This window comes from Pelophylax lessonae, assembly GCF_965119305.1.
Source record: "Pelophylax lessonae genome assembly, chromosome: 11".
Taxonomy (NCBI): Eukaryota; Metazoa; Chordata; class Amphibia; order Anura; family Ranidae; genus Pelophylax; species Pelophylax lessonae.
The window spans coordinates 146,760,532-146,773,317 of record NC_138778.1 but is presented as its reverse complement, the minus strand read 5'-3'; the positions used below and the strand labels follow the sequence as shown (position 1 = coordinate 146,773,317).

Here is a 12,786-nt window from a genome sequence, read left to right as displayed (position 1 = left end):
GGGAATCAGCATTGTATAAGGGGGAGGGACCAGGGGGGTCAGCAATGTATTAGGGGGAGGGGGCCAGGGGGGTCAGCAGTATATTAGGGGGGTGGGAGGGGGATCAGCAGCGTATTAGGTGGAGGAAGGAATCAGAATTGTATTAGGGGGAGGGGCCCGTGGAGAACCGCATTGTATTAGGGGGAGAGGGCTGAGGGGGGGGGCCGCATTGTATTAGGGGGAGGGGGGCGGTGGGATCAGCAGTGTATTAGATAGTGGGGAAGGGGGTCAGCAGTGTATTAGATAGTGGGGAAGGGGGGCCTGTTCCTAGAGCCTGTGGCCTCCCAGCTGGGCTGTCCTTAATTCTGTATGAGTGGTAGGGAGCCAGAGAGCGCTAAATGTCCGTTGGTTAGGGGCGCAAATTACTTCCCTTGGGTGCTGACAACCCACGCTACGCCACTGGGGCTGGCATAATAATGTTATGGGGCTGGTATGAAATTATTTCCAGGGCTGGTTTTTATTCCCAGTCCAGCCCTGCCTATTGGTAAGCCTTAATATAGGCTTATCTATAGGTACAAGTTGCTTGCAGAGGAGGGTTTACTTCCCCTTTAATTAGGAAGGTAAAACCTAGTGGCTCTTTCTGCTTATTAGGGAGCAGAATTTCTAGTCAAGCTTGTTACATGTGTCCAGGGTGTGATTCATCTGGTCTGAGGGAGTGTCCCCACTGTATCCAATAGGGTGGCCTGTTGGACAGTGGAGGAAACCCAGCCAGTGACGCAAAGTCTTTTGTTGCTGTCTCAGTGGGTTGGCAAAGACAGTGGTGCATCCTGGGATAGGCTATAAAAGCCAAGGGCACATGTGGCAGGGTGTCTTTGGGCGGGAAGCCGAATTCCAGAAGGAGAGTACAGCTGTTTCTCCTTCTGCAGCTGGGAAAGGTGGTCACAGGCAGTCGGCCTGGTGACCTTGAAGGTGTGGCTGAACCTAGAGGTCCAGTGGATGCTGACAAGTGGAGTTTAGAGGCAATGGTGACTCTGGAAAAACAGTGTCCGTGAGTACAGAGGAACTTGCCCAGCGGTCTGCCAGGAAGGGGACCACTCCAGAAGCTAGGGTCAGCGGACAGGCGTCAGCACACCGGTGTTGAGAAGAAAGGTGGTGCCAGTTACAGAACCCTGAAGAGAATAACTAAAACATGAACCTTTAAAACTATCTTCACTTCAGTGGCAAGGTGAAGCAGCGGCCTTGTCGCGCACTACAGCTAGTTGTCCTCAAGTATGTGCATAGTTCATAGTTGGAGTATCCCACTCATCCCTTCTCCTATCCCAGTTCTCAATAAAACCACAAAAAAACCAACATCCCCTGGATTGATTATTGACTGAGCCAAGGATTTTCAATGCTGTTTGTCTGCTATAAGTTGCTAAGGGTAACCCAGGGGAATCCAGAAAGCGTAATTCATAGCAGTCCTCTAGTGGGCAGTGCTACATTAGTTTCTGTCAGTAAATTTTGTAATTTTTCTCCTTCACAGGTCTGAACTAATGAGGAGGCACTGATGGGCACTGATAGGCTGCACTGATAGGCACTGATAGGTGGCACTGATAGGCACTGATAGGCAGCACTAATGGGAGGCAGTAATGGGCATGATTGGTGTCAATAATGGGCACTGATTAGTGTCACTGATGGGCACTATTGGGGCTGTAGTGTAATCCGGGCACTGATGATCAGTGACCTGATTTCCTGTACAGGTCTCCCCTGTGAGGAGATGCCACTGATCGGCTCTCCTCACCACACACTCTGTCAGTGTGTGCCAAGCAGTGCCAATAAATGGAACTTCCTTATTTACATGTGACCGGCTGTAATTGGACACAGCTGATCACAAGGGTAAAGAGCCGCGCCATCGACTCTTTACGGAGATCGGGGATCGTGCAGTGTCCTAGGAACACGGCGCGGCTACGATCTCTGAGAGTGCCAGTTCTGGGGCACCGGCATATGACGTCGTCCCAGAACGAGAGCTGCACCGCTCTGCTGTCGTTTTATTATATGGCGGGTGGGAAGTGGTTAAATAAAGTATATATCATCTTTTTTATATATAAACACCTGTTTTACAAAAGCAATGTATTATAGGGTGCACCAATTGCTATACTATCACTGAACATTTTTGTTTTTCTTAAAGAGACAGCACAGCAGAACCTGTTTGCCTTCAGACTTTGGGTGTCTGTCTGAAGAGAGTAAGCATTGGAGGGAAGAAAGGGAAGAGCTAAGTCATCTGACTCAGTTACTTGTGTATGTAAATTTCACCTTCAGCAATTGAACCTTAAGCCCTGGCAAATAGCTGAAGAAAAAAAGACCCGTATTTCTTTCCATCCAGTCCTGAATACTAAAGCTGGCCATACACTAGTCAAATTTGATTTGAAAATTTTGTTTTCAAAACATATTTTTGATTTTCTAATGCTTAGTGGTATAAAATCAAAGTTCATTTTCAACTGCAGTGATGAGAGAATTAAAATTAATTTCTATTAATTGATGTAATTTTTGTTTAGAAATTCCATTCATGCCAAAATCTAATGTTGAAAGCAAACACAATTTTGAAGTACTTTCTAAGGACAATTGTCCATTTGGCATTATCGAATGTACAGACATGATTTTGTTTGTTTAACCAGTTCTGGACCGGATTTGCCCCTTAATGAACAGGCCATTTTTTGCCATTCGGCACTGAGTTACTTTAATGGGCAAATAACGGGCAACGCTGTACCCAAATAAAATTGATGTCCTTTTTTTCCCCACAAACAGAGCTTTCTTTTGGTTGTATTTGATCACCTGTGCGATTTTTACTTTTTGCGCTATAAACAAAAAAATAGCGACAATTCTTAAAAAATAAATAAATAAAAAAACAGTAATTTTCACTTTCTGCTACATTCCCAAAAAATAAAAAATGTAAAAATCAAAATTTCTTTACATTTTAGGCCAATTTGTATTCTGCTATATATTTTTGGTAAAAAAATAATCCCAATAAGTGTATTTTGATTGGTTTGCGCAAAAGTTATCGCGTCTACAAACTACAGAAAAGATTTATGTCATTTTTTATTGTTTTTTTTTACTAGTAATGGCGGTGGTCTGTGATTTTTAGCGGGACTGCGACATTGCGGCGGACAGATCGGACCCCTAACTGACATTTTTGACACTTTTGGGGGGACCAGTGACATTACTACAGTAATCAGTGCTAAAAATATGCCCTGTTACTGTAATAATGACACTAGCAGGGAAGGGGTTAACACAGTAAGTGATCAAGGGGTTAAATGTGTACCTAGGGGCGTGTTTCTAACTGTATGGGGGTGGGGCTTGTGAAATGATCATAGAGATCATAGAGACCTGTGATCCTATGATGTTCATATATCTTTGAGTACGATACCAGAAAAAGTCCCCTTTAGCCCACTTCTTTTCTGACATCCTTTTTGGAAGTTGGTATCCTTTCATGTGATCCTATATAGAAGGATCACAGGCCCTCTGTAATCATTCCAGGGAGAAGAATGGTCAGCTGTGTTTACAATAGCTGACCATCCTTCTCTCTCAGCGGGGAGCGATCGTGGGTGGCTGGCGGCAATCGGAGCTGCCTGACCCGTGCATCGGAGTCCCCGCTGACGAGTGGGGGCGGGAGCACGCCGCCGGCGGCGAACGCTCACCCCCTAGCTGCAGGCCCGAGACTGACGTAGACCTACGTCGGTTCGCGCAGTAAAACTGCGGCGGGCGGTCCAGAAGTGGTTAATAAATCTACCCGTGTATAGACAGCTATGCAGGGCTCTTCTACACAGCACAGCCTGTCTGTAGCACTTACAGGACTTGTCCTGTGAGTGGACAGTGAAAAGAGAAGCAGCTGAGTGATTATGTCATCTCTATGTACTCTGCTCTCTCCTTCTATCAACACGATCCTTGTTAACACATGAGCACTGCAGCACAATTGACTGGCTCCTTGAGGTGTTTCTCTCTCTCTCTCTCTCTCCAAATTTGAGCTTTGCTGTGCAGGGCGTTGCAAAACACCAATACCTGGTAAAATTCTGTTACCTAAACTGCTTGTATTTAAAGTGGAGTTCCGGCCTCGGGGGTGAAATTTAGATAAAAATACCCCCCGGGTAGTCAGGGCTAGTACATTCCACAATGGCTAGCCTCTGAACTGTCCCGGGTCGCACTTACCTTTTAGAAGAAATACTTACCTTGAAAATGTCTTCTCCAGCGCTGCCATCTCAGGTGTGGGCAGCTGAAGCCGAAGCGTCCTCTTCTGCATCCTCTTTGGTGACGTCGGAGTCCCAGAATGCCCTGCACCGGCCCCGCTCGTCACTTCCGGTGCAGGTGCGTCATCCCTGCAAAGCTTCTGGGCATGCCCAGAAGCTGTTTAGCAGGGAATGCGGCACCGCACAGGAACTGACGAGCGGGGCCGGTGCAGGTGCATTGACTCCTGGGAGCGATGACGTTTGTCTCCCAGGAGTCAATGCAAGGAGGAAGTGACGGCGCGGACCGCGGCCGCAGAGGGAGGAAGTGGAAGGAAGGTGAGTATATTTTCTTCTATAACAAGGTAAGTGAACAAAAAAAATAAAAAATCGCATCCATTTCTTTTTCAGGTGACACTGAGCAAGCGGATGGGCCAAAATCGATTTTGAGGCCGGAACTCCGCTTTAATTCACCACCAATCAGAATGGGACTAAGTGCCTTATTAAATAAATAATTAAAAAATCAAATGATAGTTTTTCTTTAAGCAGCTAAAGATTGCCCAGAAACTGTGTGGAATGTAGCCTGGTAGTCTGCTAGCTGGATATAAAATACAAAATATTCAAATGGAATATTTAATATACATTAATACATATCTAGATATATATTTTGAAGGTTGAGATATGCACATCTGGAACAGAATGTTTTCCTTCTAACACATAACTAATGTATAGAACAATAAATGAATGCATACCCACAAAACTTATCAGTATGTTATCTCAATGATGTAACACAGCTTATCATTATAAGGAGCAAGATTATCAGTGCCTATAATACACCTCCATAGCAACTTAGGGGAATAGTAGCAACCATACAAACATGACACATCTGATAAAGCATTTATGACGTTTTTAACATATATTTACAATTGAAAAGCAGGCAAATGGCTGCTGTGATAGGAGATACAATTCAGATTCAGAATACTTTAGATAAGATCTACAATGACAAATAGGATAGATCATGGCCAAAAAACGTGTCACAATGATATAATCTTAATTATACCCAGAGTGAGTGTCCTTCAGGGAGCTGGTGTCACTCAGCACGTGGTGGTTTGTGAAGGTTCACTGTATTCAAGAAGAATACACATATTCATATATAAAGATGATATCATTTGGACTCTTTTTAGTGGACACCAAAGGTTTTTAAGTTGGATTATATTTTATTTCATTTTTTTATGAATGGTTTTGAGTTTAATGTTAAGTGCTAATTTTTGGAATGGGATTTGAATGTTATAGTGTCACCGTACCAGATTATATATATTAGTTGGATAGTGTACATTTGCTATTATTTTGTTCTTTAGGGAGCCAGCAGTAACTTAAATGTGACTCTTTGGAACATACACTAAATATATATATATATATATATATATATATATATATATATATATATAGTACAGACCAAAAGTTTGGACACACCTTCTCATTCAAAGAGTTTTCTTTATTTTCATGACTATGAAAATTGTAGAGTCACACTTCAAGAGGTAGTCACCTGAAATGGTTTTCACTTCACAGGTGTGCCCTGTCAGGTTTAATAAGTGTGATTTCTTGCCTTATAAATGGGGTTGGGACCATCAGTTGTGTTGTGCAGAAGTCAGGTGGATACACAGCTGATAGTCCTACTGTTAGAATTTGTATTATGGCAGCTAAGTACAGGAAAACGAGTGGCCATCATTACTTTAAGAAATGAAGGTCAGTCAGTCCAAAAAATTGGGAAAACCTTGAAAGTGCCCCCAAGTGCAGTCACAAAAAGCATCAAGCGCTACAAAGAAACTGGCTGACATGCGGACCGCCCCAGGAAAGGAAGACCAAGAGTCACCTCTGTTGCGGAGGATAAGTTCATCCGAGTCACCAGCCTCAGAAATCGCAGGTTAACAGCAGCACAGATTAGAGATCAGGTCAATGGCACACGGAGTTCAAGCAGCAGACACATCTCTAGAACAACTGTTAAGAGGAGACTGTGTGAATCAGGCCTTCATGGTAGAATATCTGCTAGGAAACCACTGCTAAAGAAAGGCAACAAGCAGAAGAGACTTGTTTGGGCTAAAGAACACAAGGAATGGACATTAGACCAGTGGAAATCTGTGCTTTGGTCTGATGAGTCCAAATTTGAGATCTTTGGTTCCAACCACTGTGTCTTTGTGCGATGCAGAAAGGGTGAACAGATGGACTCTACATGCCTGGTTCCCACTGTGAAGCATGGAGGAGGAGGTGTGGGGGTGCTTTGCTGGTGACACTGTTGGGGATTTATTCAGAATTGAAGGCATACTGAACCAGCATGGCTACCACAGCATCTTGCAGCGGCATGCTATTCCATTCGGTTTGCGTTTAATTGGACCATCATTTATTTTTCAACAGGACAATGACCCCAAACACACCTCCAGGCTGTGTAAGGGCTATTTGACCAAGAAGGAGAGTGATGGGGTGCTGCGCCAGATGACCTGGCCTCCACAGTCACCGGACCTGAACCCAATCGAGATGGCTTGGGGTGAGCTGGACCACAGAGTGAAGGCAAAAAGGCCAACAAGTGCTAAGCATCTCTGGGAACTCCTTCAAGACTGTTGGAAGACCATTTCAGGTGACTACCTCTTGCAGTGTGACTCTACAATTTTCATAGTCATGAAAATAAAGAAAACTCTTTGAATGAGAAAGTGTGTCCAAACTTTTGGTCTGTACTGTATATATATATATATATATATATATATATATATATATATACATATACAGTATTCCACAAAAGTGATTACACCCCTCACATTTTTGTAAATATTTTATTCTATCTTTTCATGTGACAACACTGAAGAAATGACACTTTGCTACAATGTAAAGTAGTGAGTGTACAGCTTGTATAACAGTGTACAATGCAATGTAACCTATAGGTGTTGCCAGCAGTTTAGACATTAAAAGTTTTTTTGAGGGAACAGTAAATTTACACTGTTATACAAGCTGTACACTCACTACTTTACATTGTAGCAAAGTGTAATTTCTTCAGTGTTGTCACAGAAAAGATAGAATAAAATATTTACAAAAATGTGAGAGGTGTACTCACTTTTGTGAGATACTGTATTTGTCACCCAGAGGTAAAATTGTTATTGGTTATTAGTGCACAATCATTTTGTTTGGGGAGATCTATGATATGTAATCAGCATCGGACGCAGCTGGCTAGAAATTAGTTCTTTTGGCTGAAGGTATCTGGAGTGCCCAGTGGTCTGGCAACTGGTATGAGCATGGTGGGATGGTGCAGTAGTGGTACAACATGGGAAGGGATCCCAGAGATGTATAGTAACGAAGTAGAACTACTTAAGTACTGTACTTAAGTACCGAAATTCGGTATCTGTACTTTCCTAGAGTATAATTTTTTTCTCCTACTTCTACTTTTACTTCATTACATTTTTTCGATGATTTCGATACTTCTACTCCAATATTTTTTTTTTTTGTGCTGCATAGTTACTCGTTACTTTTAAAAAAATGACCACTGCCAGAACAGTAGATGGCAGGTTACATAAAGCTCAAAAAAATGTGTATAATGTCATTTGTAAATCAGCGCATAGGAAAATAAAGGCTGTGTATAATAAAAGCTGCTATACCAAATCTTTCCAATAAAAAGAAAATATGAAACAAACAAATAAATGGTGCTACAGAGCTTAAAGTGCATCAAGAAACTACTAACAAACACAACTTGGCTGTGCGAATAAAGTGCCTGTGCAATCTATATAATATCATTGTTGCCCCCAGTGCCCTGCCCACACTCCACACAGTATCAAAAATAAAGTGACATGAATGTGCTAAAGCCTAAATGCAGTGAAAATAATTATTCCCACAATGTAACAGTAAATTCAATTCATATAAAATATGACAATAAATCACAATAAAATAAGTTATGAAATAAGTTAGGTCAGGTGCGTGCAACAAGTTGAAGTGTGTAAACCTATCTATAACGAAAAGTCCATAAATGAATTCCAGTGTGCAAATCTAAAGTGTCACTTCACTTGTCAGATGCTTCCACCTCCTTCAGTGCTCGAGTGACCGACCAACACACTTAATGGTGGTGGCACTGGTGGATAGCGTCTGGGTGGCACTGTGGCACTGGCACAGACTGCACTGGTTCAAAAAGCCATATATATTTAATTATTTCAATTCTCAATCCCATAGGTCCTCTCCTCATAAGATATTAATAACTTAAAATTAGATGATGAACTTCTTGGCGGCCCTGGCAGGATGACGGGGACACCCGCCACTTCTAAGGGGAGCCGCTGTGATTCCCCAACATGTGACAAAGTGACAGCCAGGAGATCTAGTGGCTAGTAGTGCTCAACAATACCGCTTTGAGAATCTTGAGAATCAAATAATTAATATAAAATATTAATATATTATATACACACGGGTCATGGGTGGCTTTTTTGAACCAAGAAGAGTGAGACTGACGGCTATGATGATTATCCGACCATCCATGGTCCATGGACCATAAGTGTTGTGTTGTGGTGGTGCCTGTGCTTCCTGCGGCCTGCCTCTGCCTCTGCGGCTGTGCCTGCACTGCAGTGGCCACTGGCAGTGGCACTTGACTTGAGCAAAGCAAATGAGCACTACTAGTGTGAAGGACAGGTGGTGGAAGCATGTTCTGACAAGTTCTTATAATGAAAATAATATAGACAGCTTTTTGAACCAGTGCAGTGCCAGTGCTACTAAGGTGAGAGGCAGAGAGAGAGGCTATCCAGTCCACCACTTTACTTGAGCAGATCACAGAAGAAAGGTGGAAGCATCTGACAGCAAGTGACAAGCACTTCTTAGATTGCACACTGGAATTCAGTTATGGACTTTTCCTTATAAAGTTTAGTTTACACACTTAAACTTGCACCTAACTTATTCACAATCACAACTTCTTTTATTGTGGTATTGTCATATATATTTTATATGAATTAAATTTACATTGTAGGAATAATTTGCACTGCATTTAGCACAGACATGTCACTTTATTTTTGATACTGTGGGCGATGATTTTGAATACAAGAAGAATATATATAATTGCAGGCACTTTATTAGCATTTTTAGCACAGCCACTTTGTTAGTAGTTTTTGATGCATTTTTCACTTTAAGCATTGTAGGTTTGATGAAGCTGGCCTGGCACATCATCATCAATTGAGCAAATCAAATCAAACCGCGATTAAGAAGACTGCGCATGCTCCTGTTCTGCCTTTTGATCAGCTGAAAAGATGGACGAACCAAAAATACCACCTTCCACCCCTGGCCCTTCAACTTCAAGTGATCTGCCTGGCTGTGAGAGTGACGAAGCTCAGGAAGGAGACCACCCCTGGCTTTAAAAGGTGGATGCTTTAAAAGGGGAAGGGAGGGACTTTATCTGTTTTTTGTTTACAAAAAGTTACAGCCTAAGGAATTGTGATTGTCCTTTAGGTTAATCATTTGAAAAAATCATTTGAAATAATAAAAAACAATATGATGTTCAAACTTTTGACTTCTTTCTTTAACAACTACATAGCACAGTACTTGTACTTCTACTTTCAGTACTTGAGTAGAATTTTTTTTTTCAAAACTACTGGTACTTTTTACTTTTAATACTTAAGTAGCAAATTTTTTGAAAAAACTACTTGCAATACTTAAGTAAAAAAAAATGTTGAATACTTTAGTACTTCTACTTAAGTAACTTTTTCTGCGAGCACTTCCACCTCTACTCAAGTCACTTTTTGATCGAGCACTTGTACTTTTACTCAAGTAGAAATTTCGAGTACTTTATACAAGTCTGAGGGATCCTCACATTTGAAGTTTCCTGCTTAATGGTGTAAACTCCAATCTTTACACAAGCCGCCTGACTTTCTCCCTCTCCCCCGCCGATCGCCAAGTGACCGGCGGACATCGGGTCCGCCTGTCACACGCGTGGGGGGGGACCGTGACCGCGCGGGAGCGCGCCTCCGCGGGCGCGCGCTCGCTCCCCAGAGCCTCACAGGCTAGCGACGTAGACCTACGTCGCTCTGCCTGTGAGGGGCTGACTGCCGCAGTAAATATACTGTGAGCAGTCGGCAAGCGGTTAAAAGACCCCACATCATTTCCTGGCTTTCTTGATCCATGAGAAAATGTCCACAATTTTTAAGGACACAGTACATCAATCTGAGCCAATTTGGAACCTATGGGTGGGACACTACCTCCCTAAGGCTTTGATTAGTCTCCATTGGTGCTTTGAAATCTGAATCTGTATTACTGGCCCCTATGGTGTTACCTGTTGGCAAGGATTCACTCCCTGGCCTCATACCCCTTACAATTGGCACTCCTACCAATGCCTTGCTTACCTACATCTTGTTTTTTTCTTTCCTTTACCTACCATGGCTACCCTTGTAACCTGTTGCTCATTACACTGAGAACCAGGGCCGCTGATAGGGGGGGACCACCAGCCCTCTTGTAGGGGGCCCACACAGAGAGGGGGATTAGTGATGGACAACAAATACAGAAATCTTCCTCCAGCACCTGAATCTGATCTGTCCCTCTCCCTGCTAGCAGCTTTTATCTGTTGAGAAAGAGACAGTTGTTTCTCACTAATCCCCCTCCGTTGTGTGGGCCCCCCTCCCAGCACTGGCTCTAATGTTATCTCTGCTCAGGAGTTTATTTGTAACTTTGTTTCTCTCTCTCTGTCTCTCTGATCAGGATGGAGCTCCAACTGCCCAGCCTGTATCTTTTTTGCATCTCATCTTCATTTTTATTTATTAACATAGTTTTTTTTTTAGATTTAGCAGGAATTATGCAAGTTATGTTATATTTGTGTCTGCAAATAGTGATTTTGTTGTAATTTTAGCTAAATATATCTTTAATATTTTCTTGGAGGGGCCCTGCCAGGTAGTCTGTACGGGGCCCCGCGATTTCTAACAGCAGCCCTGCTGAGAACTTTAACTACCTCGAAAATCACTTTTATCATTTGGTAATTGAAAGCTGTAGATGTCAGAAAAGAGTATTTTGGGTCAAAGGTAAGATAAGTTTGCCTCCCAGTGTCACAATACACTGTGGCAGCATTAATGATACAAATCTTCGTGGTGGTTTGGCCCTCCAAAAGGAATAAATATCCACCTCTCGATAAGGGTCCCATATATCACAAACAATCATGTCTACAAGGATACATACCCCTCCAATATGAATTGATACAATTGTACAAATTGGTTCTCATAATATACCTTACCTGTCAGGTCTTCTTAGACTTAGATGACATATATGACAAAACTAGACCTCATGTTCTCTTATTGTTGAAAACAAACCTGGAAATATGTTTTACTTCTTACCTCGTAGCCATATGGGACCAGCATGTGAGTCCTTCAGGTTTCTGTAGTTCTTCTTCCTCGCGGTCCAAGTAAGATACACAATCATCCAGCAAACAGTAAGACCCATAAGGACACAAAGCAAAGAGAGCACCTCCCGCTCAACCACTGCTATATCACTGAAGGCAGCGCTACTAACAAGAACACAAGTAAGGAGCAACACGTTCAGCCCTAGAATTCCTGAGAACAGTCGCCCCCCTTTCTTCCGCAAAGTGAGGGGTTCTGCATCAGTTGGAATATTATGATCGATACTGGTTTTCTCAAACTTCTCATCTGGTTCTGAGGATGTGGGTTTGACTGTGGAAATGTCATCAACCCCAATGTCACCCATATTCAGGACCTGGAAAAGAATAAAAAAAAACAAATTGTTGCCCACTAGCTTCCTAGGTGTTATTTTTTTTATCTTTGCATTATATGTTAAATCAATTTTCAGGTATGGTAATAGTTCAGAATTTCGGTGAATTGCATAACTGATAATAGATCACTAGATTTGCATCATTGACACACTAGCACATTTTTGAATGAACATTCATATGCAAGGTTTCATTGGTACATTCAATACATTGAAAAATATTATTCAAAAGTACTTAAAAAAATTAAGCATTGGATCTGTATGGACTATTTTTGGAGAAAAGGGGTTTCATTTAGTGTAACTGGTGTTACTAGCACAGGAACACAGAAAACAATAAAAACATGCATGTATACATACATGTGCTTTTCTTGCTGCCCTGTCCCCATAAAATAAATATACCATCACTTCCTGGTACTATGACACAAAATTAGTCAAGTGAGGAAATCTTCCCAAAGGGAACACAAACAGGATGACATCTTATTACAGCCAACATGTTTAAGGGGGTCCTTAGATGTGATGGGCCATGTTGATGGGCGTTCCAACAACAGGTTTACCACACCATCTCCATGTGTATTGATGACAATCTATCCCACAATTCCTGAATGTTGGACATAATACCGTAGAACACCACATTAAACTGCTGGTGTACAGTAAACCACGTTACATCTGACCATCACCCACTGTCTACTAGATTATCTTGATCCATTGGCACTGCATGTTTCAGGATTGTGGGCACCATCTGTGGCATTCCCTTATGTGATCATTTTCATTAATCTGCACCCCTTTATACTGGAATTCCTAAAAGGCTGAATATTTTTAGTTTGATTATAGGGTTCATTATAGGGTTGATTATAGGGTTGTGGCCTTTGTCTCTCACACACTCGCCCGGGGC

At 42.2% G+C, this 12,786-nt stretch overlaps 1 protein-coding gene across 1 annotated transcript in view; it reads right to left on the bottom strand.

Moving 5' to 3' along the window:
- The window catches only part of LOC309567574 (proton channel OTOP2-like), a 40,090-nt gene extending 28,205 nt beyond the window's left edge, over positions 1-11,885 (bottom strand). Inside the window, exon 1 of the mRNA XM_082272968.1 lies at positions 11,507-11,885. Within this exon, the coding sequence (XP_082129094.1) occupies positions 11,507-11,873 (367 nt within the window). The 5' untranslated portion in view covers positions 11,874-11,885. The remainder of the gene's footprint in view (positions 1-11,506) is intronic.
- Between the last annotated feature and the right edge of the window lie 901 nt (positions 11,886-12,786).